Source organism: Branchiostoma lanceolatum, chromosome 12 (genome assembly GCF_035083965.1).
Source record: "Branchiostoma lanceolatum isolate klBraLanc5 chromosome 12, klBraLanc5.hap2, whole genome shotgun sequence".
Classification (NCBI taxonomy): Eukaryota; Metazoa; Chordata; class Leptocardii; order Amphioxiformes; family Branchiostomatidae; genus Branchiostoma; species Branchiostoma lanceolatum.
This window is the reverse complement of record NC_089733.1, coordinates 2,892,954-2,919,988: the sequence shown is the minus strand read 5'-3', so window position 1 is coordinate 2,919,988 and position 27,035 is coordinate 2,892,954. Positions and strand designations below refer to the sequence as shown.

General features: G+C 46.4%; 1 protein-coding gene and 1 long non-coding RNA gene across 2 annotated transcripts; both read right to left on the bottom strand.

Moving 5' to 3' along the window:
- Nucleotides 1-3,992: 3,992 nt before the first annotated feature.
- On the bottom strand, nt 3,993-5,135 carry LOC136446581 (uncharacterized). Its single transcript, XR_010757596.1, has 3 exons — nt 4,906-5,135; nt 4,657-4,722; nt 3,993-4,455 (listed from the first exon to the last, which is right to left on the bottom strand). It is a non-coding gene; the product is annotated as an uncharacterized lncRNA (long non-coding RNA).
- A 12,286-nt stretch (nt 5,136-17,421) lies between these two features.
- On the bottom strand, nt 17,422-18,456 carry LOC136446425 (uncharacterized). The gene has a single exon (XM_066444782.1). The coding sequence runs from the start codon at nt 18,454-18,456 to the stop codon at nt 17,572-17,574; it is 885 nt and encodes a 294-aa protein (XP_066300879.1). The 3' UTR covers nt 17,422-17,571.
- Nucleotides 18,457-27,035: the final 8,579 nt, after the last annotated feature.

The window sequence follows — 27,035 nt, the reverse complement described above, 5'->3', positions numbered from 1 at the left end:
TCGAACTGGGGTCGGAGATGGTATTATGGATTCCCAGGTCTACGCTCTATCCACTTCGCTACGCACGACATAGACAATGACACTAGTATTAACAGGTACCCAAACGTAGGGCATAACTTGAATTCGTCCGTTCATTCCAAGATTCCAAGATTCCAATGTCTAATCTTCCGAACAATGTCTAATCAACTGTTGCTTGTGTAAAATAATGCCGGAAAGTCATGTTACAAGCTCTGATTGGCTGGCTGACATCTCACGGTGTTTGGCTATTGGCACACTGAGTGTGTCAATAGCCACAGCGTTTTTTGGGCTTTTAGATTTTTACCCATCTCACTAACACGTGTGACTGAAGAGACTGCTTAACCAACAAACAACTATACCATTTCATCTGTGGTGAGGCAGCGCCGGCTCGCCTTGGCAGGGCATGTGGTTAGTGGTAACGAGCCTGCAGGGAGACTAATGGACTGGCTGCCAGAAGACAGGCGCAGAGTGATAAGATCTAATAGGAGATGATAGGAGAAAGTCATAGGAAGAGACCTTGAACTGCCAGGGTCTAGTTTAGTGTCTGCCATGTGCATTAGACTGTGCTTCACCGGTGTAATCGGATGAACTATGATGATGATGATCGGATAGCTGAGTTTGTGTAACACAGACTAGGCATAACACGGACAAGGTTGAAAGTATCTTGGAGGACCCCTGTGGTGCTTAGATGGATTAAGATATCAAGCGTGGATTCTCCTAAGAGCCAGATTCAGAAAACGTATTCACACACACACGCTTGCCGACCAGGCGGAGTCACACGATTGGATTACCCATTTTGGATTGGATTGCAATCCACCTCGCGAATCAGATTGACCAGAATTGACCATGCTAACACAATTGGATTGGATTCGGGCTTGTTTCATGGTTTTGACGTCATACATATGGGTACAGTGAACCTTAGACATACCTACAACATGGTGAAAAGGTATGATACACGGATTAGAAAAGAAGTTCATGTAAACGGTTCTTTACCTCCATGAAAATGGGGGTATTGTTTTCACTTTGTGTGTGTGTGTGTGTGTGTCTGTGTGTGTCTGTGTTTCCACATGTTGGTATTGATCAGCATAACTTAAGAACCTCTGGATGGATTGTTATGATATTCGGTATATGGTTAGATATTGTGGGTACGAAGGTCAAGGTCACTTTTGGGCCTCCTGACGGATGACCTTGGTACTGCAGCAGAACTTCCGTTTTTTGTATCTTTTGACCTGAACATGCTGTGGTCTTGATTTTTTGTTGGCAGATAGCTTTAGATGTTAGGGAAAAGTGGTGTAAGTTTGGGGCCCCTAGCAGCTTGCTCTGGAACTGCAGGAGCGGTTCAGGGAAAATCTTTTAAAGAAGATAACTGAAGGTAGGAATGGCCGATATGGATGATTTTCAGTATGTAGCTAGGGAGCGAACAAGACTAACCGTTACCGACACGCCCATATCTCGTATGCCTATTTCACACGGTCCATTGCAGAGCAAAAATATTCTTCTTTTATGGCATTTGCCGGGTCCGAACTTAACACGGTCTCTCAGGCGGCGTAAAATATTCTTCTTTTGACAAGTCCGAACTGCTCGCAAATTTTAGACGAATTTTTGCACCAAACTTGAACACGCATCATTTGTAATGATCTCCAAGCAGAGGTTGTGTCGCTTACATATAGTAGTAGTCTACATCTACGTAACTCAACCTCTGCTTGGAGAGAAGTCAGCGGGGAAGAGCGCTGCTGGTGTCAGTTTCGAATGGTGAGTGTGATAATCACGCCCGTAATGATAATTAGATGCCTTCACCCATTTTTAATACTTTTACTATCTTTGATGTTTCAACTATACCAACTTCGAGCAGATTAAATTTGGATTCACATGTCATACCTAAGTTTGAAGTCTGTTGTCGATCTTTATGACCTCTTGGAAAACGGAACATAAAAAACGCACACTGATGTTTGTTTTTTTCAGTTCATGCTACTTTGTGTTATAAAGCATTTTCTCTTTTGTAAAGCGCTACATGTCTATTGGTCTAAGTACGTAGAAATGTAGTCGGGACATGACATGAGTAGGTGAAAATGGGAGTGAGGAATCAACCAATTGTCACCTCATTAAAGACACGTTAGACCGATTGATCTCGGCGTGTAATTTGTGATCTCGCTTTGGTCCATTCCCAACGTTCACAACCCTGCCGCCGCACAGTGTGCCGAAACATTTACAAGATTTCGGAACATGATGGGGATTTTAGAACATGTGGGATTTCGGAACATAGAACTTGGACCGCAAATAGAAGCCACCTTTTAAGACGCATCCCTTAGCGCCATCAAACAGTATATTAGAGTACGCCAGAACGTGCCAGCCGATAGTCTATCAGCAGACGCTCTTTTGTGTCAACTTGAACTGGACACATTAGGCGCTAAATGCTGGGCTTCTGGAGTCCGCAAGCTAAAGACGCTAGAGGAATGTGGTTTTGGCTATGTCTGGCACTCTCCCATGTAATCTCACATCTGTCCTAAATCCATCGCAAATTATTCCATCCATCGACCAACGCTTAAATGAAAAGATATTTACCTTCAATCTCTCATGACAGCAATGCGCAACAACATCAAAATACGAACATACAGATTATTTAAACTACTTACAACGACGAGAAATACTTAGAGATTGCAAGCATTCGGCACAGAACAGCCATCACAAAGCTCCGTATTAGTTCACACCGACTCCACATTGAAAAATGCATAACAGCATTCCTCTGGAACAAAGAATTTGCCAATACTGTAACTAGAATAAGATAGAGAATGAGTGTCACTTTGTTGCTGACTGTAATTTATACAGCAACGAAAGAAGCGTCTTTTTTGAAAATATACAACATATGTTCCCTAATTTCCGATACTTGGACACCACGGAAAAATTCATATTATATTTATTATGCAATTAGACAAACCATACATTATTGATTCCATCTGTCCTTATGTCTATAGCTGTTTTAAGAAGCGAGGAGACGTTGAACTTGTACATACTAGATTGTATTAGCATATGTAGAGATGATAGGATACCTTTCTCTTATATCAAAATTGTACCTTATCACTAGCGCTACGACCTGTACTTAGCTTGTTTGAGCACAAATGTACAATACTGGTCATTCATTCATTCATTCATTCATTATAAACCCCCTCCCCAAGCAAACGCACTGACGTTAATCCTGCCATAGAGGACGTTATAATATACAGGATGTACAAAAGTTTGTCAGGAGCAACAACTTTTACATGGGACACAGTTCATAAAAATCCTGAACATCACATTTGTGGGTGTTGTGGGTGGGGTTTTCGTGACCACTTTGGAAATTCGCTGGGCTAGAGCCAGATCTAGCGAGGCTGCATAGCATGCCTTGTGTGGGGAACCGTTCGTTCATACTGACTATACAAACAAAAAAATTGAACTGTTTATTTACGTCCTTCAGAAGGCCTGCAAGTCACAGTGGAAGCAATACCACCATTCACGGAATGTGTGCCAAAACGCAGGTCTCTTGAGACGACTGACCTGTCTTTGATACTTTTCGACCTGACGGGCGTTCGCCATCAGATTTGAGCTCGATAATTAATAACTATGTCTGTGCTCGCCTATCGGTCTTCAATCGTTGGATTGACGCAAGACTATTGGCCGATACCCTTGCGAGGTACGCACGATTTGCACGCACGATCTTCGACTCGGTAACGAGCTCTGCGATCTCAGAGATCTCCTGCGACTTGTCGCTTACCCCAAAAATCGCAATATGATCGCGAGAACACCGGACGTCTTACTCACGAAAATGTCATTTAGAGCTCGTAGACTAGTCTTCCGATCGATTGTAGCCTAATGTGAGGGGGTATTAAGGTTACTTCGACCGTACAGCCCCCATGCATCTTTTATTTACCCTTCATGTCAGCTTGTAATCTTAATTCATTGCTTAAGTTAACGACGAGGACAACACTTCAAAATATACTTTATTTCAGATGCTATTATACTTTATTTCAAATGCATGTTTCGTTTCATAATCAGTCTTTGAAAAAAATCCTCTTACGATGTTACATTGTAAAGGTGTAACTTTTCGGCCGTTAAATTATCATTGATTTCTACTGCAATGAGCAATGTTCCATAAACATTTCAACTGGGCTACAATATCTCAAGAGAATTTCAACATGTATGATACAAACTTTGAAACTTCTGGGTAAAATAATGAACTGCACTCTTAGCTACATTAACAACAGATTCAATGGATGAACACAAGTCAAAGTTTCTGTTTAGCACTAAGAACATGTATGCAAGAGTATAGGAATGTCCAACAAACACGGCTGCTGCAGGATTAGCCCCCCTGCTGCACAAGACTGTGTGGCGTAGCGATGGGTTGCACCCCTCTGTCCCATCAAATGGCCATTCATTACTGCTCCTCTTGTTTGTTCAACTGTCCTTCATAAACAAAAGAGATAGGGGTAAAGATGGTGGACATCTTTATATCCAAACACAGCCAGGTAAAGTTAACTTGCAGAAGAAAGTACAATACATCATAAAGTTACACGGGCAAAGACAATCGGGTATCCGACAAGACAACAATAGTGACTTTCGCTAACTTAGATAATGCCCAAGATAAAACAAAATGTATGTACCTACCTCTTCTAGAGGGATTGTACTGGTGGTTGATTCGTGGAGGGTGTCGTTATGTGGCGCCAGTGATACCTGAAAATTGATAACAACAATCAATTGCTGGCTATCTGTTATCATCCAGAAATTTTACAACGAAATGGCATATTCTATAAAATCTAGAGAAATGATGTATAACTCTGCATTGCTCCACTTTGGTAAGTAAATCATTACTCAGCCTCGAATGACCTCCACTGTGGACTTTATTGAGACAATTACCTCGTAATCACCATCCGTATCTTCAGCGACATCCATCGCCTCCTCGTCACTTCCATCTTCAATAGTCATCGCTTCTTCATTACTCCTGCCTCCCTGTTCGCCCCTCCACATCATTCGCTGTGACCAGCGAGCCCTAGTCTCCAGAAAGGCATTGCTCCAACCACCTTCAGCCGTACGTACACCCTCGGCTCCCCGGGCACCAAACCCACGATCTACAGACGTAGGTACACCCTCGGCTCCCCGGGCACCAAACCCACTATCTACAGACGTAGGTACACCCTCGGCTCCCGGGCACCAAACCCACTATCTACAGACGTAGGTACACACTCGGCTCCCAGGTCACCAAACCCACTATCTACAGACGTAGGTACACCCTCGGCTCCCCGGGCACCAAACCCACTATCTACAGACGTAGGTACACCCTCGGCTCCCCGGGCACCAAACCCACTATCTGCAGACGTAGGTACACCCTCGGCTCCCGGGGCACCAAACCCACTATCTACAGACGTAGGTACACCCTCGGCTCCCCGGGCACCAAACCCACTATCTACAGACGTAGGTACACCCTCGGCTCCCCGGGCACCAAACCCACTATCTACAGACGTAGGTACACCCTCAGCTCCCCGGTCACCACTATCTTCAACCGTAGGTACTCCCTCGGCTCCCGGGGAACCAAACCCACTATCTACAGACGTAGGTACACCCTCGGCTCCCCGGGCACCAAACCCACTATCTACAGACGTAGGTACACCCCCGGCTCCCGGGGCACCACTATCTTCAGCCGTAGGTACACCCCCGGCTCCCCGGGCACCAAACCCACTATCTACAGACGTAGGTACACCCTCGGCTCCCCGGGCACCAAACCCACTATCTTCAGCCGTAGGTACACCCTCGGCTCCCCGGGCACCAAACCCACTATCTTCAGCCGTAGGTACACCCATGGCTCTCCGGGCACCAAACCCACTATCTACAGCCGTAGGTACACCCTCGGCTCCCCGGGCACCGAACCCACCAACTTCACCCTCGGCTGTCCGGGCACCAAACCCACTATCTTCAGCCGTAGGTACACCCTCGGCTCCCCGGGCACCAAACCCACGATCTACAGACGTAGGTACACCCTCGGCTCCCCGGGCACCAAACCCACTATCTACAGACGTAGGTACACCCTCGGCTCCCGGGCACCAAACCCACTATCTACAGACGTAGGTACACCCTCGGCTCCCAGGTCACCAAACCCACTATCTACAGACGTAGGTACACCCTCGGCTCCCCGGGCACCAAACCCACTATCTACAGACGTAGGTACACCCTCGGCTCCCCGGGCACCAAACCCACTATCTGCAGACGTAGGTACACCCTCGGCTCCCGGGGCACCAAACCCACTATCTACAGACGTAGGTACACCCTCGGCTCCCCGGGCACCAAACCCACTATCTACAGACGTAGGTACACCCTCGGCTCCCCGGGCACCAAACCCACTATCTACAGACGTAGGTACACCCTCAGCTCCCCGGTCACCACTATCTTCAACCGTAGGTACTCCCTCGGCTCCCGGGGAACCAAACCCACTATCTACAGACGTAGGTACACCCTCGGCTCCCCGGGCACCAAACCCACTATCTACAGACGTAGGTACACCCCCGGCTCCCGGGGCACCACTATCTTCAGCCGTAGGTACACCCCCGGCTCCCCGGGCACCAAACCCACTATCTACAGACGTAGGTACACCCTCGGCTCCCCGGGCACCAAACCCACTATCTTCAGCCGTAGGTACACCCTCGGCTCCCCGGGCACCAAACCCACTATCTTCAGCCGTAGGTACACCCATGGCTCTCCGGGCACCAAACCCACTATCTACAGCCGTAGGTACACCCTCGGCTCCCCGGGCACCGAACCCACCAACTTCACCCTCGGCTGTCCGGGCACCAAACCCACTATCTTCAGCCGTAGGTACACCCTCGGCTCCCCGGGCACCAAACCCACTATCTTTAGCCACGGGTGCACCCTCGGTTCCCCGGGCACCAAACCCACTATCTTCAGCCGTAGGTACACCCTCGGCTCCCGGGGCACCAAACCCACTATCTTCAGACGTAGGTACACCCTCGGCTCCCGGGGCACCAAACCCACTATCTACAGACGTAGGTACACCCTCGGCTCCCCGGGCACCAAACCCACTATCTTCAGCCGTAGGTACACCCTCGGCTCCCGGGGCACCACTATCTTCAGCCGTAGGTACACCCTCGGCTCCCCGGGCACCAAACCCACTATCTTCAGCCGTAGGTACACCCTCGGCTCCCCGGGCACCAAACCCACTATCTTCAGCCGTAGGTACACCCTCGGCTCCCCGGGCACCACTATCTTCAGCCGTAGGTACACCCTCGGCTCCCCGGGCACCAAACCCACTATCTTCAGCCGTAGGTACACCCTCGGCTCCCGGGGCACCAAACCCACTATCTTCAGCCACGGGTGCACCGTCTCCCCGGGCACGTAACCTATCCACAAGTACACTTCTCTCACTACCCCACCACATCATTCGTTGTGACCAGCGAGCCCTAGTCTCGAGAAAAACCTTCCTTCCACTATCTTCAGCCGTAGGTACACCCTCGGCTCCGGCCGGGGCACCAAACCCACTATCTGCAGACGTAGGTACATCCTCGGCTCCCCGGGCACCAAACCCACTATCTACAGACGTAGGTACACCCTCGGCTCCCAGGTCACCAAACCCACTATCTACAGACGTAGGTACACCCTCGGCTCCCGGGGCACCAAACCCACTATCTTCAGCCACGGGTGCACCCTCGGCTCCCCGGGCACCAAACCCACTATCTTCAGCCGTAGGTACACCCTCGGCTCCCCGGGCACCAAACCCACTATCTTCAGCCGTAGGTACACCCTCGGCTCCCCGGGCACCAAACCCACTATCTACAGACGTAGGTACACCCTCGGCTCCCCGGGCACCAAACCCACTATCTACAGACGTAGGTACACCCTCGGCTCCCCGGGCACCAAACCCACTATCTTCAGCCGTAGGTACACCCTCGGCTCCCCGGGCACCAAACCCACTATGTTCAGCCGTAGGTACACCCTCGGCTCCCCGGTCACCACTATCTTCAGCCGTAGGTATACCCTCGGCTCCCCGGGCACCAAACCCACTATGTTCAGCCGTAGGTACACCCTCGGCTCCCCGGGCACCGAACCCAGCAACTACAGCCGTAGGTACACCATCTCCTCGGGCAAGTAGGGCTGCATATTCCTGGCGCTGTTCTGCCAGTATACGCCGTGCGTCCAGGATTACTGCACTGTATATATAAATGGTATTAATTAATGGCTTTTCCTGTAACGAAATATCTGACTATTTACGGGTCTAAACGTGATCACGGTTCACGCTAGTATTTGTAGTAAAAGCGGCGGAATACGCCGACGTAACAGCAGTTAACTTTTTTATTTTACATTTCTTAGAACTATATACGTCGTAGCAGTGTACTAATCCCGATCCAGGTAGCTACGCCAGGCGGGTTTGTCATTGCTTGCCTAGTGGGTATAATACATTTATGTTACCCTTTGTAGAAGTCACCATTGTAGTAGACGTTGAAACACTTGTCAGTGGCCAAATCGATCTCTTAGAACATGGTCACTACCGACTTAGAACATTGCCACAACTAGCAAGGGACTGATTTTGTCTTTTTAGAATTTTCAGTGTTACGAGTTCATGTATCGTGCAGTGTCTTTCCCTGTAAGCGCGCCGTGACGTCCATGGTCGAACCTGTCCTTTTGCATGTCGCTAGAGCGTGGAAGGATAAAATATAAGCAAGTGACACCCTGGACTGGTCAATAGTAATATACAAATAAGATAAATACACAAAAAGGAGGAATTTCTTACCTCCTTGCGGTCACGTCATTTATGATGTTCCTTGCAAATGCTAGGTCTTCTAAGACCCTCGCCACAGAGATGTCACTGCCTGTAAATGACAGATTTACAGTTCACTTGAAAGTTCATCTGTGTTGGTAGAAGTCATTCTGAATGGAGTTTGAACTATAAATGCCAACACAAAAATTGGACTTACCCAAATTTTCGACTGAACAGCACCAGTCTTTGTCAAGGAATGAGCAATCCACTGCTTCTGTGACGTCACGTTATGCAGATGAGACACGTGACTCGGACAGCAGTGGATCATAGGTTGCAGAAATACAATAGGGGGCTTTCTGCAACCTATGATCCACTGCTGTCCGAGTCACGTGTCTCATCTGCATAACGTGACGTCACAGAAGCAGTGGATTGCTCATTCCTTGACAAAGACTGGTGCTGTTCAGTCGAAAATTTGGGTAAGTCCAATTTTTGTGTTGGCATTTATAGTTCAAACTCCATTCAGAAGGACAGATTTACAGTGTTAACTAACTAGAATAATAAATGACGTCATAATCTTCATGCGTTATAACTTATGGTCCATAACGTTAACTATTCTCAGTGACTGGCTGGAACAATTCTTAGTGAAAAATTCTTAGTAAACAATTCTCAGTGACAATTACTGACGGCACAGGGATAGTAATGAATATAAAAAAAATGAAAAGAAAGCAAAACAAAACACAAACTCCTCTTCTTTTATCTCCTTGAATGTTCTGGGATTGGCAGAATTTGCCTTCAGCACTTCTCTACGCAACTGGCGGCGCAGCCACTTGTCTTTTATTCCATCTAAAAACCTATCCCTCAGAATATTGTCATTATCAGGTTAAGGCTGTCCCGCTTCAATAATTCTTGTAGCGCCAGAGCGTACTGTTGTAGGCTTTCACAGGATCCAGATCTTGTGAAACAAGAGTGATATGATTCTGAAAGGTTCATGTTTGGAACATTTACGTTTGGTCGGCATGCTTCAAATACATGAATATGACGTTCATGCCACCATGCTAGCCATTTCTTCAGAAGCTCAACTCGTCTTTGTTTTCTGTTGATGTAATTCAACATAGCCTTCTGGTGAAGGATCTTTTTGTAATGCTTTTGCTTTTTCTGTACATTTCCCTGCATCCTCACTGCCCAGCCTCCTCGCATGAAGACGCAGAGACTGATTGAAATGAAATATGCAATATACTCTACTGCCAGTACTTCCAAAGTCATTTTCAAGCCCAACCCAATTTGCACTCAATTTATCACACATCCATCATATAGGATTGATAATGTAGGTATTGCTTTTGGTAATGGATTGCAGGGCTTCATTAAACAGTGTCCGGAGGAGGATGACAAATTCTTATCCTTCATTCTCTAATGATATGATATGTTTATTGCAAGTACATGCCCGAAGGCAAGTACATAAAACATGGGTATAATGGCACAGATAAAGAGCTATTAAGGACTAGTTTCTACTAAAGTGAACTACTTACATTAACATTCTACGATCTAGTTATGTTGGGTTTAGGTTCTTCTTTTGAGGCAGTGGAAAACGAATTTTCCCACTTCTTCTATAATTTGTGGGTTCCTTGATTTAATAGTAGTATATTTTTTTCATGTTCAGGAATGATAGGGAAGTATGAATATATTTTAGACACGTTAAATTCTTGTCATTAAGTATACAGCTAGATATGAGGTGACTTTCGCCTTCCATTGCATTAGGGGGGCAATATTTACAAATCCTCTCCGGCACAGGTAGTTTTCGATCAGTATGGGGTGGGCATTTTTTTTTTACCTTACTGATTGCTGAACGCTGCTCAAAGTCGCCTATTCAAGATATTTTCCATACAATATGTTGTTTTACATTTTCTATAAAATCTCAGCTTACCACTATCGATAGACAAATTATTGAAGAAAGTTTGAATGTATATATATCTGAAAGCCTCCTTAAATTACAGATGTATTGAGGATCACAGTTTGTATTATCGGTATACAATAGATATGAATAACCACAGTTATCTAGAATCCTGATGTTGGCAATGGGTCTAGTGTTTATCTGGATGCTTGCAAGTTATCTACTGCAGAATGTTAACACAGCAATCCCCTTGATGTAACAGAGCAAATGTTCAAGTTCCATTGTATACTTCTCTCATTCACAACAGCAGCATTGAAAAACTACAACTACTGGAACATGCTTCAAGAGGTACCAATGACCTTACCTCTGAGTTGACTGGTATCGTCTTGTTCTGTTGCACCCTCTCCTGAACCAATTTATATTATATCATTTCTTTATTAAGCTGATTGGACAGCATAACAGGTACTACTGCTGTGCAAATATGCAATCTAACTGACAAACATTGAATCCAAACCACCACAACAAAATCCTCTTCTCGATACAGGTATTCATACAGCTGTATGTCTCAAAGGAGAAGTAAAATTTACCACTTAAGTTTATGCAGCGGCGGTCAATTTCCTCCTTTTCATAATGGTTCCCCTCCTTTGGCTTTCTTTAATTTCAAGTTTGTGCCAATTGCCACAGTGTTGCAGTCCCTTCTTTTTGGTTGTTTGAATTTGCCAGTATTCTAATGATGGGTTAGGAAGTCAACTTCTTGGGTTTTTCTTTACTTTGAGGGCTTTTCCAGGGTACCATATTCCTTTATGTCCCTTGCTGTACAACACAGCAATCTATTTACCCTTTGTCACCTAGTGGCGGCACCGGATGTATGGACTTTGCTTTATGAGTTTCAATAGTTATCTCCATGAAAAATGGAGATATAGTTTTGGGTGTGTCTGTTTGTTTGTTTGTTTGTTTGTGTTTCCGGACCACTGTAGACAGCATAACTCAAGAACCGCTTGATGGATTACGATGATATTTAGTATGTGGGCAGGTGTTCTGAAGCCGAAATTCAAGGTCGATTTTGGGCCTCCTGGTATGTGACCTTGGTACTGCAGCAGAAATTTTGTATCTCTTGACCTGGATGTGCTGTGGTCTTGATATTTTGGCGTCAGATAGCTTGTGGTGTAATGAAGACGTGGCGTGGGTTTGGGCCCCCTAGCAGCTTGCTCTGGAACTGCAGGGGCGTTATCGTTAAAATCTTCTAAGGAGAATAACTGAACAAAGGAACAACGGGTTTCCATGATATTTAGTATTTAGGTAGCTTAGAAAGAGATATACAGAATTTAATGGGACTTAATTTGCATAGCTAACGAGGAAAATCTATATTTGCACTGTTTTCCATTATCAGACTGAAATACATGTAACATATGTAGTTTATGGAAAGTGGGTCATCAGCAGGTACCAATTATGCAAATAGATTCCTAATTTGCATAATTAATGGGAAAAACACAATATCTCATCTAATTGGAAAAATATAGGACTGTCAATATGATACTTAGTATGCAGGTAGCCTAGACAGAGATATACATAATGAAGTGCAAATTATGCTAATTGTGACTTGATTTGCATAGCTAATGAGGAAAATCTATATTTGCAGTGTTTTCCATTATCAGACTCAAATACCTGTAACATATGTAGTTTTTGGAAAGTGGAGCATCAACAGATACCAATTATGCAAATAAATTCCTAATTTGCATAATTAATGCAAAATACCATAATTCATCAAATTGGAAAATTATAGGACTGTCAATATTGCAACATGTAAGGTAGATAAAGGTGTTTATGACCAAGCATATAGTATGCAAATGTTAAAGTCATTTGCATGAATAGAATTGTTCATGGAGATTTAAGGTCGTGGAACTCTTGTTCATTTTTGTAATTCTTTAATAATCACACATACCTCTCATGCAATTAGGACTGGAAATAGATTTTTTTAAAGATAATTTTAAGTTGTCCATAAGCCCTTGGGATTGAAGGATGCCCTTTACTACTATAATTCTATTTGCAAATGAATCGTTTCCGGGCCTAACCCCGCAGCGACATAAGCATCTTCTTCTGAGGGTAGCGTCGTCTTTTCCAGGTCCCTTTGTAAGGCGGTCGGGAGTTATGTTTTCCCTCCGACCTACCCCACGACGGTTTGATTTGATTTATCCGACTGTAAAAAGTACAGCCAGGGCTACCCTAACAGCCAGGGCTAGCCTGGTAACAGTATTTATTACAAACGTTAACAGAGTTCATTACAAACGTTCAATGATTCTGGTGGTCTGGTATTGGACGGATTCCACAGTCCTTTGATCGCGTTTGGTAAGACCAGACCAAACAACGTCTGCATACTCGAGGTTTGTCATGTATAGTCTGAGGAGTAGATCCTTCGGTATCTTCTTCCTCAGAGCAGATATAGCAAACCAGAAGATGGTCTAGCCTTTGTAGAGATGGTGTCGATATGGTTTGACCAGGAGAGGGTATTTGTGAGAGTAACGCCGAGGTATTTATGGCTGGTGACAACTTGCAATACAGTTCCACCTAGGGTCACAGGAGGAATCGGTCGTGGAATGGCGCGTGTCGTGATGAACATAGCTTTGCTATGTTGGCTTCAAGTTTCCATTGAGACAGCCAGGTAGACACTGACAGAGCACAGGTTCTCTGTTCAGTGATGCAACTAAATGTTGGATAGAGCGATGGGAGGAGGACAGTGAAGTGTCGTCGGCGAATAGATTTGGTTGGGATTGTATACAGCTAGTGGCAAGGTCGTTGATATAGAGTATGAAAACCGTTGGTCCGAGGACAGAACCCTGTGGTACTCCGGCTAGGGGAGACTTCCAGTCTGATAGCGCACCCTGGATGACCACTCGTTGGCGTCTATCGGACAGGTAGCAGGAAAACCAGTTGTGCATGGATCCACTGATCGGATTGATGTGTGTCGTTAGACGTTGACCTAGTCTCGACGACCCGACTATACCGAACATCACACGGCTCGATCATAAAACAATATAACACACGATACATGGTTACATAGTACAGGATAAGATATAAGTTACATGATTAACATAGTTGACGTCAACTACAATGCATTACCTAAGTACTTGAAATCACCCTATACAGCCGCCGCTTTAGGACGGAAAGTTCCAGATACAGCCAAGGAGTTCATAAAACGGTACACATGGCGAAACGATCAATAGAGACGACCAATTAGGCCGTTATCAGTAACGAACATACGGTCTCCCTTAACCTCCTGTCCTACAAGTACAAGCTTGGTCTTCTACCAACATAAAAACATGAACTATTATCGGCACGTCTCTAACATAAACCTTACTTGCTATCGCCTCCGAGGATGGAGACAGAGTTAACTCACCTTGACCAGTTACTATGCCTTCACGGACAGCGAGGACAACATCCTCGTGGCTGACTTTTAGAATTAAACGCGTCCTTCGGTTCAGCTGCCACGGGAGGACCCCGGACTGAACACATTGGACTAGCGCAATCAAAGGAATTTTCCGAAGTAGCGAGGAAGTTACAAATTAAAGAAAGAGTAAAAAAAAGTCACAAGAAGAAACTGTGCAAATCGATGCTGGCATCACTCAACCAACAGCAGAAGTCTCCAATGACAAAGACTCACCAAAAAGAAACTCTGCATTTGGGAAACGGAAGGAATTTTGGAATTTCATGGCGGACATCAAGGGGACGGAACAGAACAACTCAAAACAGTTTAGTACCAGGCACGACTCAGATCCGAGAAACTGGCCTTGACCTATCAATTTAGCGAATCTTGGCAGCACCACTGCCTGAGACGTTCTGAAGACTTTAACGTACGGACACCGAGGTACAATACCAGCCCCTACAGACTAGCAATCACAACCAACATGAAACAACAGTTGGTGTTGAGGAGAGCAGTCTCTGTGCAACAACTTATATAATACTATCAAACTAACCTAACTGCTGGGATTTATAACATATTGCTCACCTGAGCAGGGTCGCAAAGCCCTGAGAGCACCCAACTAATAGCTCCGGCTACTCATAGTCCCAATCTTGTCGTCATTCCGTCTCTAGTACAAATGGTGTGTGCTACTCTAACCAGGGACGTGTCCAACTCAGTGTTCATGTCGTCACAGCACGCCGACTGCCGTCGCCAATTCTTCTCCGCCGCTGGACAGCGTCGGTTCTGCAACAGCGTTCATTTCGCTCAGGAATAGCGTTCGTTCGCTTTCCGGAACAGCGTTCACTAGTATTTATATTTGTATATCTATATACATAATGTATAAATGACGTATAGGAATAATTGTCATCCACAAATGTTAACAAGTACATAGGTAAAATCCCCATGGGATTTAAACATCGGGTCAATGTTACACAGCGATTTCATTTGTGTCCGTGACATTGATAAATGATGTAACTATATAAACACATTTAAGCATATTTAGCATATTACAACGTGTCAACCAAGACCACCATGAGTAGGTTTAGCGTTCAAATGGTCGTGAGGAGGGGGATGGTCTCAGAGGTTGAACTAAGATTGTTCTTATCGTTATTACCTATAATATTGGACGCTAAGAAGTCTCTGGGGTCGTCCTCCACCACTACTTCGTCGTCCAGGTGGGCTGGAGGCACTGTCGGGTGATATGACGCAGCAGGTGGTTGACCGCCTGGCTGGGCGGGGGGGTCTAGTTGCGAGAGATGCTATGTTCCTCTGTAGACTTTCAGCGACGGAGATAAGGGCACTCAATTGTTCCTTGATGCTGTGACAGATGGTCTTTTGGGTAGGATCTGGTCTATTACCCTTACGTATACGATGCGCTCTCACCACACTAAGACGTGTCTACAACTATACTATGTGCTCTCACCACACGAAGCCACGATGGTCAAATATGGGCCCAAAATGTCCAGACTTTTTTAGAATGCAACAACATTCTATTACGTTCGAAGTGACGTTATCGAATAGAACGTGCATCCTATTCGGGGTCACTCACGGTCATATGCAGATTTTCACTGTAAATTCGCGCCAAAAGGCCCTTTCTATCCTAGGTCCCTTGCACAAGAAGAAAAAACACTTTATCACAAACACAAACTATTTTCTGGACAGTATATCTTTGCTGACATTTTGTTGTGGACATGGAACATGTAGCCAAGCTACTGGCGCCATTGTTGATGACTTTGACTGTTGAAGGACTTGTTTACGCCGGCATCAAGTACCCCCCCCCCTATCCGTGAGGCATGACATTGTTCCAAAGTGGTATGAAAAACTCGAGCAATGTGCGTTCAAACTCACTCATCGAGGTCTTAAATTTTCGAGAACTAATTGTAAGCGCGGTGACTTGCCCTGTGCTTGACACCGCCGGCCAGCAAGTTAGGAGAGGGAGTTTAACTGGTCTTACCTGGTTTGATGGCAACATAAACGGAGTCGGAAGGTTGCGTTTTGATGGTTTAATTAAGAAGAGTTAGTAGTTCACCGTGATTACATATATGCCGCCTGAGTCTACTGACTAATGCAAGTCCCGGTACAGTTCTTGATTGTGATGAAAGCCTCCTCGTGTGGAATCTTGAAGTTAGTCCGAGTTGTATGATTAGTTCAAAGTTCCGAGTGGATGTCGCAGTAATCCAAGTTGAATAGCGATCCAACAATTGTCCATGTATCCTGGTAAATGCCTCCAAAGTCCAGATAAGTACCGTAAAAACTGGTCAATTCTCCCAACCTTTCTGACCCAGTCCTCTATCCTTTCTTGACTTGTTTTTCTCCTCCCAGTGAAGAGCCTGATTTCTTCCTGCTTGTCCGGCAAGGAAGTCCTGATTTCTTCCCCCTGTGGGAAGCCAAAATTCTTCTTTCTCCCTGTGAGAAAGCCCTGATTTCTTCCCCCTGTGGGAAGCCTAAATCCTTCTTTCTCCCTGTGAGAAAGCCCTGAGTTCTCCTGTCTTGAGAAGCCTGTCCCTCTCTTCTGAGTGAGCCTATTTTCTTTCCATGTGCTGAGGTCCCTAGAGTCTATCCAAAAACACGTGTCCTAGATTTGGCGGGAACTTGCCTGTATCTTATTAACATTTCTAAAGGCGGCAAATTTAAGAAACATTGGCATTTACACTGGCCCCCAATTGCCGACTTAAAGGCAATTTCTACACTTTAGTTTCCTGATGCCGATGCTATACAATAATATAGTCTACTTTGGTTAGTAGTAGAAACATGCAGAATAAGATTCCTTAAAGTCCAAGTAGGGTATTCTAGTTTTCTACGTTGCAGTTACATGCATTATAAACTCTTATGATACTAGAGTCCGAACGTAATCCTCCTGGAATTTCAGGTTTCTAGTCTTCTCCCTGGTCTTCTTCCAGTATTGGGCACAGCTTGTCTATCGGACGTTCTAGGATGTTGTGCTGTGTTTTGACTTTGACATGTCCTTCGCTGCTACTAGCCACTTCTACTACTCTGCCCATCGGCCACTGGCCTCGTGGGTTGTTCTCATACTTCAGCAGCACTAGATCTCCTACTGCGAAGTTTCTCCTTTGTTTGCCCTATTTTTGGCGTCCTTGTAGAGTGGGTAGATACTCCTTGACCCATCTCTTCCAGAACAGGTCTGCGATGTACTGGATCTGCTTCCATCGGCGTCTTGCGTACTGGTCTCCCTTCTCTGTTAAGTTGGGTGGAAGGTCCGTCTTTGACTTTAGCGTCAGGAGATGGTTTGGTGTCAGGGGCTCTAAGTCGTTAGCTTCCACATTTGCCGTTGTTATTGGCCTGCTGTTTATTATATATTCAACCTCGCAGAATAACGTACCAAGCCTTCGTCGTCAAGTTGATGACCTTTGCTGACAGCATACAGCACTTGGCGTACGGTTCTGATCTGCCTCTCCCAAACTCCTCCGAAGTGGGAACCTGAAGGTGGGTTGAATTTCCATTCTATCCCCTTCTTTAACATACTTTCATGCATCTTGCTGGTTTCCATTTTTTGACCTCTCTCTTGAGTTCTGCCTTTGCTCCAACAAGATTCGTGCCATTGTCGGATATGATCATCCTCACTTGTCCTCTTCTTGCGATGAATCTCCGCAAGGCATTGATGCAGCTATCCGTGTCAAGGGATTCTGCCTTCTCCAAGTGCACCGCTCGCGTCGTAGTGCAGGTGAAGATGACACCATATCGTTTTACAATACTGCGGCCTCGTTTGACTTCGAAAGGGCCGAAGTAGTCGACGCTTACGTTGGTGAACGGTGGGTTCTGTGGTGTTACTCTGAAGGACGGTAGATCCGCCATCTTCTGTTCCCCTGTCTTGCCGTGATGACGGCGACAAGTAACACACTTGCCAATTACTTGTCTGATTAGCGAATTGACTTGTGGAATCCAATAGCGTTCTCGCACTTTGGATGTCACATAGTTTCTCCCCAGGTGTCCGTTGTCCTCGTGGGTTTCTCGAACCACTAGCTCTGACACTCGGGACCTCTTTGGGAGCATCATTGGATGTTTCATCTCTTCCGAGAGGGTTGCTTGACTCAGTCTTCCTCCTACCCTGAGGATGCCCTCTTCATCCAACTTAGGGTTCAGCAGGAAGGTACTGCTGCAAGACTTCACTGATCCCTTGCGTCTTTGCAGGGACACTATCTCTTCGCTGTAGTGACTACGTTGCACGTGCCTTACTATATCCAATTCTGCTTGTGCAAGGTCGCCTGTTGACAACCTTTGACATGTTGTCTTCCCCAGGGCCTTACTCTTCTGTTTCAGGGCCTGTTTCACTTTAGAGATCCAAGCTACAGCTTTCTTCAAGCGATACCAGCTTGAGTAGTGTGCAATAAGCACATCCATAGGGCTCTCTTCCACTTGAACAGCGTACACCTTTACTTCATGGTCCTGCTCCCTTGCCAAACTGTTGTCTAATGTAGCATTAATGCCGCACTACGCGCTCCTTAGCGGAGCACATTGGGCATTAATGCTGGATTCCCTCTGCTCCCTTTGGAACAGAGCATTAATGCCAGCATACACCCCTGTCCATTAATCATCATTTATCACCCAGTCTTCTTGGACTGAAGGGGAAGTGGAAACCCTTTCCCCTGGCTGGTGCCAGTAGGGGTGGTCACACCAAATTAACCCTCTGCCCCCTACCTACAGTCCAGCCTTGTTAAAAACCCCAGCTGTTGCAGGGTGCTAATGTATAGGTCAAGCATGACTAAAGGCCGTGGCAGAAAGCACTAATGCTGGAAAGATGCCAACTAATTGGTTCAGGCCTTGGTCCAAGGCATGGCTGCTAGGACATTGAGGGACTGGTATTTGGACAGCCATAATTACCATGAAATTACCATGGCAGTGTGCACTAACCAAGCATTAGTGCTGCATAAGTATTTCTGGAATTAATGCTACATTAGACAACAGTTAGGCAAGGGCTGCAGTGGCTCTTGAAGCCCTCCTGGCATCTGCGGCCATTCATCGTTTGGGCACCACAGAAATGGTGGTCCTTTTACCCACCGGTCGTTTTCTACGAACTTCTGGATTGTTTGTCCCCTTGATGCATCGTCAGCGGGGTTCTGTGACGATTCGACGTACCGCCACTGGTTTGGATCACTATGGCTCCTTATTGTCGTCAGTCTCCTTTAATGAAACCTGACTGAAGACGATATAAAAGATTATTACAGATCAAGTGATTGTATAGGTGTTTGTAAACTATTTTTTCGAGTACTTTGGACAGGGTGGGGAGAAGTGATATGGGACGGTAGTTGGATTTGTCTTGTGGGTCACCTTTTTTAAAAATGCGTATACCGTTTGCGTATTTCCAAATATCAGGAAATATGCCATGACAGAGTGAAAGATTATAAACGAAAGATATTTTATCAGCAATGAAAGGCGTGATGATTTTGAGAAAATGGTTATCGATGTGGTCATACCCGTGGGCCTTGCCGGTATCCAGGTTTTTAACAAACAATAAAACATCTTCAGGGGAAGTTGTAATGTGTAGGAGCCGACTGGATGTGAGATATTGAAAAGCCGGGAGAGAGGCATAGGAATCATCAATGGTTGATTGAGATGTAAAATATTTATTTAAAATTGTTGCCTTTTCGTGCTCGTCGAAAATATAGGAACTACCCTCTTTAAGAGGGGGGATGGAAGAAGTAACTTTAGGTCTATAAAAATACTTGACGACATGCCGCCATTTTTTACTGGAAGTAGATGGGTCATTAAGCGAATGTATAAGGCGTTCGTAGTAGTTGGTTTTGTTTTGTGAAATGAGATTGGTGAGCCTGTTGCGTACCTTTCGGTATGCAGCCCAATTTACATTTGTGTTAAGATGCCGAGCCTGTTTGTGAAATTTATCCCGTGAACGCATGAGTTTGCGAACTTCAGAAGTAATCCAGGGTTTGTCTTTGGGTCTGATTAATATTTTTTTTTGCTGGGGACGCACTGATGTTTAGCCTCTAGGATAAGCTCAGATAATTTTGTCGCGGATGAGTCGACTGAAGCACAGAGAAAGATATCATTCCACTTGGAGGAAGAGCAAAAAGTCGCGAGCTTGTTTTGGTTTATTTGTGAGAAGTCCCAGACGGTCCGATGATAAGGTTTTGGTATGTGGACAGACAGGGACATAGAACAAATAGTCGGACAGTGGTGACAACCTGACAGGGGGGCTTGAACTGATATGGAATCTACGTAGTTTGTGGCATCAGTAAAAATTAGGTCAAGAAGAGAAGGATTTTGAGACAAATCGCAGGTTGGTTGATTAACAATTTGGGCGAGATTCAAAAACTGTGTCGACTGATACAGTTTGTTACCAACAGACGAGGTAGAGTCCCGGTGCCACCACTGAGCATGTTTTGCATTAAAATCGCCCAGAATAACGATTGCGTCAGGATTGGACATCTTGGCCACCTGGACTGAGTCAGTGAGAGCATTTATGAATTCATCAACAGTAGACGCATCTTGATTGGGTGGCCTTTAATAGACGGATAACCAGATTTTGAAAGATTTGAGTTTCAGTTCGACCCAGATAGCTTCACAAAGTTGAGACTCGAGATCGGTGCGCCTTATGTAGGCGATGTTAGTTGATATGTATAAGAGCACCCCACCACCGTGTCTGTTTCGATCACGTCTTGTGGGTGGTTGGAAGCCCTGAATTGCAAGGTTGTCGGAAGAAATCTCACTACTTAACCAGGTCTCAGTGATAGCAATAATGTCAAGTTTGAAATTCGGGAATCGGGATAGAAATGATAACTCATCCAGCATGGTTCCGGCGGTTATACTGTTAACGTTAGCGTGTAGTATGTTGAGGTACTTGGATGTTCCGGGATACTTAGCGGGCCCAGGGTTGGGATGCACATCGTAACATAAACTGATCAATAGCAAAATCAAGAGGAAATAAAATATAAACGAAATTATGCAAGAACAACATCTAAGCTTAAACAGTCTGCGCAGAGTCCCAATAATGCCGTATTTTGTGATGTAGAACAAACCTATAGCTGCCCTATACAGATCAAGGTCAACAGGCATTATCCCTCGGGTCCTCCCGGCAAACGGATCTCAGGACGTAAATCATGGGGTGAAAGGGTGGACATGCGCTTCAAATAATTCATGAACAACATAACAATAGATAAAATATAAGACATAACAACAAGACAAAACATCAAACATAAGTAAACTGTTACGAAAGAGATAAATAACAAGAAAGCTCTGCGTTGCCACTGCGGTTCAATTTATGGTGTAAAGATACATTGAGCCACTTATGTGATCGGATTACCTTTAATCAGAAAACAACGAAACGCAGGACATGAGGCAGCGTTGGAAAAGGCAATGTAATACTGTGTATATATATCCATACACGATGCATTCATACATATACCTTGGTGGTAATTATGTCGACAAGTCGTGTTTAGTTGTTGGATCAATGTTCAAGCTGGCGAATGTCAGCGGGGCTGGTGATACGGCGTATCACAGGGTCGGCACCATTTGAGTTGACCTTGTCCTTGACGAAGATCTTTCCATCCTGGGTCCATGCGGTGTTGACATGAGACAGACGTTTTGCAGAGTTGTAAAGTTCGAGGTTGCGTTTGGTCAAGTTTTCCCTGATGACGTAATGTTTGCCCGAGATGTTAGATTTCCCCTTTAGCTGTTTCTTGACCCTGTACACTTCCTGACACTTTGCATAGTTGGTGAACTTGACGATGACTGTGTGAGCTCCGTCACGAGGCCGGCCAACACGGTGAGCTATGTCAATGTCTGATCGTTGGACGCTGAAGTCGAGATGTTTCCTGGTGAAGTCCATGAATGTTGACACGCAGTCCTCTGATTTCCTTTCTTCAGGTGATTGGTGAGGGGGGATTCCGAAGACGAGTAGACAATGCTTCCTACTATATTGCTCGTTTCTATCGGCATGATTTTCGGCTTCGGCTAGGCGTACCTTTAAGGTGGTCAGTTCTTCGTCTTTCACGGCGATAGTGTGCTTCAGCTCGTCAACCTCAGCTTGGAATGACGACTTAAACTGGTCCAGTTCGTGTCTGACTTCAGCCTTTATGGCCGCTAAAATGTCTTGCTTCACAGCGCCCAGAAACTCCTCTTTCAACTTTTCAAAACTGAGTCTCAGCTGAGAGTCAACAAGGTCGGAGACTCTCTTAACTTCCCTAGTGGACGGTGTGGTCGTCATGGTGGTGAAATGGAGGCTCAGAATGAGGAAATTTGTTAGATATCCGCAGTGTAGCAGAGAGCCCTTAGACTATGCGTGTGTCTACGGGCGCCATCTTGAATATGCAAAATCAACTGGCAAGATAGTTGTGCGTCATACAAAGGCGTCCGACACAGGAGGGGCTAATGGCGGCCGCGACAGCAGGGGGACAGATGAAGATCCTATATTCGCAGTGCCGGACGTAGGATTAATGGCGATATTGTGGCAACGGCAGAATGGCCATCCAAGAATCACATCGTTAGTGGACTGGCGCATGACATGAAACAGTTCAACCGCTGAGATGGTACCCAGATGGACATGTGCCTGCAGTGTTCCCACGATATGAAGCTTGTCGCCATTGACGGGACGAACGGTTGTAGCGGATTTGCTCAGTGGCAGACATCGTAGGGTGGGCGAACGGAGGCGGAAAGTGTCACTAATAATGGAAATACACGAACCGGTGTCAAGAAGAGCTTGGGTTGGTGCGCCTTGGAGTTCAATGTCAATAAAAGGGGAACAGTCTGGGGTCGGGCTGGGGAAAAGCTGGCTGCTGGCGCGCGTAGTCAGCTACTGTCTGTTTCCCTGGGGTGGGGACGGACAGTCGACGGCGTAGTGGCCGAACCCTCCGCAGTTATGGCACTGCTCGTCTGGTCGGACGGGGCGACGAGGACGTCGTGGCGTACGGCGTCGGTTCTCCGAGAGGGGAGGGTCGTCGTTGCGACGGCCGCTGTTTCGTCGGGCGGGCGGTGGTCCAGGGTCATCTTGGCGGTCACGGGCGTGACGGTCGGACTGTCGCTGGCTGCCGGCCTGGGACTGGAGGAGGTCGACGACTTCGGACAGTTTCGACGCCAGCGTGGCGACGGTGGCGGTCAGGTCCGATGTCGGCGCGCTGGTGGAGGTCACCCTGGCCGCGGTGTGGTCGGGCATGGCGTACTGGACGTCACGAGCAGCGGTGTGGCGGGCTTGCCCGCAGATGGCGCCTTGGCGGGTGGCGGCGTCGATGTCGGCGGGGCCGAACTCCATCACCCGGATTTTCAGGTCTTGGTCGAGGCCGGCCAGGAACCTGTCGAGCGACATGTGGGCCCGCCCGGCGTCGTTGAAGTCGTCGTAGGCCAGCCTTACCAGCCGCTTGATTTCGGCGGCGTAGACGGAGAGGCTTTCCGCCGGGCGGTGGACGGCCGCTCGCAGGAGGTCAAGGTTGGCCTTAGTAGCATCTGGGAGTTCGGTGTAGTAGCCGAACGCTGCGCCGGTGAGGTAGGTGGGGAGGTGGCGTAGCTTCGCTGGGTCGTCAAGTTGTTGTGACTCGGCCCAGACATCGAACTGCTGGCTCCAGAGTTGGAAGTCGTTGCTCCCGTCGAAGGACGAGGGGAGTCTCGAACGTTGTGCGGCTGCCATGGCGTGGATGAAATATACTCGGAAGTATAGGCCGCTGCCACCAATTGTTATGTAGTGATGTATGCCAGATGAGAGTGATGAAGAAGACATATCCTCCTTGTAAAGAACTGGTGCGGTTGTCCAAAAGGGGAGAGAAGGTAAGAGGTCTAGCCTCAGCAGAGAAGTTCGTCTGCACCTTCTGTGAGTACACCTCTCCTGCGTACAAGTTTTACGATGAAGTGGAGGGAGACGGCCCGGGCCAGAAGATTGCTGTCCCAAACATGGCAGTACAGGCAGCACTGTTCAATAATCGGACCTATCTGTGCCAAGTGAGAGTGGGATGCAGTGGGTAGCTAACAATTCAGTGACATTATCGAGGAAGAAAATGAGGACATGAGAAGATGGGGGGGGGGAGAAAGTGAAAGCCGCGAATGCAGCTACAGGAAAACCAGCGGACAGCCCGATCAAGGGAGAAGCTGATGCACGGTATCAGAGTCCACTGAGTTCCGGGCGGGGTCACAAACCCGGGCAACCCTCTTCCCACGCCTTCGGAACATTTGTTGAGAACGAGACGAATATGAAGAAGATACTTGCAGTGTGCCTGAGGAACAAACTATGCTCAAAGTGTAACCTGGGCATACGTACACTCCACAAGTGCACTGCCAACATTGCCAGGTATGCTGTGATTGGAGATGAGGCAGAGCTAGGCCGTCAGATGGGGAAGCAGCTGGCTAAGAATCATCTCAGAGTCTCCCACCTGGTACACGATGGAGATGGACACATTGTGAAGGGACTGTCAGAGGTGATGGAGGAAGAGACAGTTGAGGCGACAAAGTCCCTGGCTGACACTGTCCATCTGTCCAGAAGGATTGCACGATCTGTGACCACAGGCAACTGGAGTCCCCAAATGTGGCCTGGAAGGAATCGGGAAGAGAAAGACCGAGTCCAAAACAGGTTTGGGGACGACCTAAAACAGCGGCTAGAGGCTGAGCACAAGAAAGCACGTGAGAAATATGGGAAGGACAAAGACAAGATGGAGGAGGCGATGAGGAAGGCATCAAATGCTATTGTAAACTGCTACTTGGATGGGGATCACACACTCTGTAGGCCCCAGTCACTTGCATGCAGTGGCCAAGAGAAGACATGGAGATTCAGCTTCTTTCCTGGCAGCACAAAAGAAAACCTGTGCCCGAATGATTCAGACAGAGAAGAGATGAGGAAGATAGTAGCAAAGAGGTTGGGAGAAGAGGCACTAGAGGCAACGAGGTATGGATTAAACACGAACATAGTAGAGTCAGCAAATCGGCAGTTTAGCAAGTCGGTACCAAAAAACCGTACCTTGTCCAGAACTCTCTGTGGTCACTACGCATCAGCCGTGCACAGCGCCAACAATGGAACTGCTGCGTCGATCCTGCTCAAGCGCCAGGCTGCCGGGCTACCACCCCTCTCTCCAAGGTCACCAGCAGCTGATGCCCTGAAAGAAATGGAGAACAGCCAATGTTACAAGAGAGCGTACAACAGAGAAGCTGGCACTAAACGACGACGCAAAGCTAGGAGGGTTCAACTACAAAGCTTACCATGCAACCAAAGAAAGAGGACACTACAAGAGCGAGAAAGAGATTCCAAGCAAGAGGCCGAGAAGGAAAGTGACCAAGAAACAACCAAGAGGTACATCAGATCACGCATACAACAGGCTTGATGGAGAAGCACGGCCAACCTGGTCAAAGGCGAAGAAGACATCACAGTGGTCTGGCGAAGAAGACAACTGAAACAAAAGAACTACCTACATCGCTCGCTCAATCCTCAAGGATGCAGTCTGGGTAGCCTTCGTGTTTGCGGCAGACGCGGTTGAAATTGCATCTCTGACGGGAATTATTGACAGAACGTGGCTCTGCTGAGAGGTGATATTTGCACATAGGGATTTATGGCATAGATGAGAGACATCAAGATTTCCAAGATCCACCCTGCCTGTCACAGCCATGAAATATATGCGGTGAACTGTCCTATTTGTCGGATTGTCAAGGTTTATACCGGGAAATGAGGACACAGCGATCATACCGTAGACACCAGAACTCCTAGAACTCTTAGCTCCCTGCCATATCATAAATGACTTTGTTGGATGTCTCTGTAATCTAACCTCTATCTTAGCCTTGTACTTTCTCTGCCAATCTGCAATGCTACCAGCCATTTTGTACGCAAAAAACAGTGAAACGTTGAGAAATGTGTGAGAATTTGAATAAATCTGTATGAAGAGATGTACCACGTGTCTGTCTAATCTGTGTCGGATCAAATAACGCTAGTAATTTACATAAATAGGCCATAAAAGTCGCTACAATCTATGGGGGAGGGGGACGGTACAGGGATGACAACAAAGTTACTTGCCCCCATTGGAGCCCATGATAAGACCCACTAAAGTAAGGCCCCATAAAAGTACTTACCTTAACTTCAATCTTAAAAACACTTCTCCACCAGGACGTCACAAGGGTATACTTGATAAACATGCAAAGAAAACAGAGGGTTGTGCCAGAATGACAGTGGAATGTGCCTTTGGCCACCTCAAGGGCAGGTGGCGGTGTTTATCTCATTAGCTGAACATCGACCTGGACCGGGTCCCAACAGTGGTGACGGCCTGTTGCGTGTTACATAGCATATGTGAGGAACACGGAGAGAGATTCTTCAACCAGTGGGAAGTCCCTGCTGCTGCCGCCTACGAACCGCAGGTGACGCCAATCCAGCATGTGACGCCAAATGCAGCCAGTGATGCCATTGCCAGGCTGATTCATGGCGGTTTCCCCATGGGTGGGGCTGCCCCTTAATTCTTTTACAGTGACTTCTCCTTTCCTTATGTATCCCCCTATAGGGCTCATGTGTATTTAATGGCTATGAGACAACACACCTTGTGAGCTGAAGTAAACCTGATGTTGTTCACTGCTTTCTGTGCAGATCTGCCAAAGCCATTGATTTACACAGAATGTATATGTAACATGTTAAAATGTGACACCTGGCTGAACAACACTATTCAATATCGCATGTAAAACTATAACATGTAAGTCTGTAAGGTCTAAAACTGGCAAGTATATGTTTGACATCTGTATAATTCAATGCATTGCACCTTGCTAAACAATACTTATGTCTTGTTCCTTGCAGACACCTCCTTCCCCTCATTATGATACATTAGGCAGATAGAAATAGCCTGTACTCCAACTACTCTAAGCAACAAGTTTAACATCCCAACGGGGAACAACAGTCAAAAATTTGACATATAAAACTGAGGTATACATATGTAAGGTATAAAGCTTTCCTGTAACACTTGCTGTAAGTTTATAAAGTATATGTTTGACATCTGTATAACTCTCAGATATCTTGA

Excerpts from the sequence above, each read along its gene's own strand:
- LOC136446425 (XM_066444782.1), bottom strand. The coding sequence starts at position 18,456 with ATGGATGTGCTTATTGCACACTACTCAAGCTGGTATCGCTTGAAGAAA.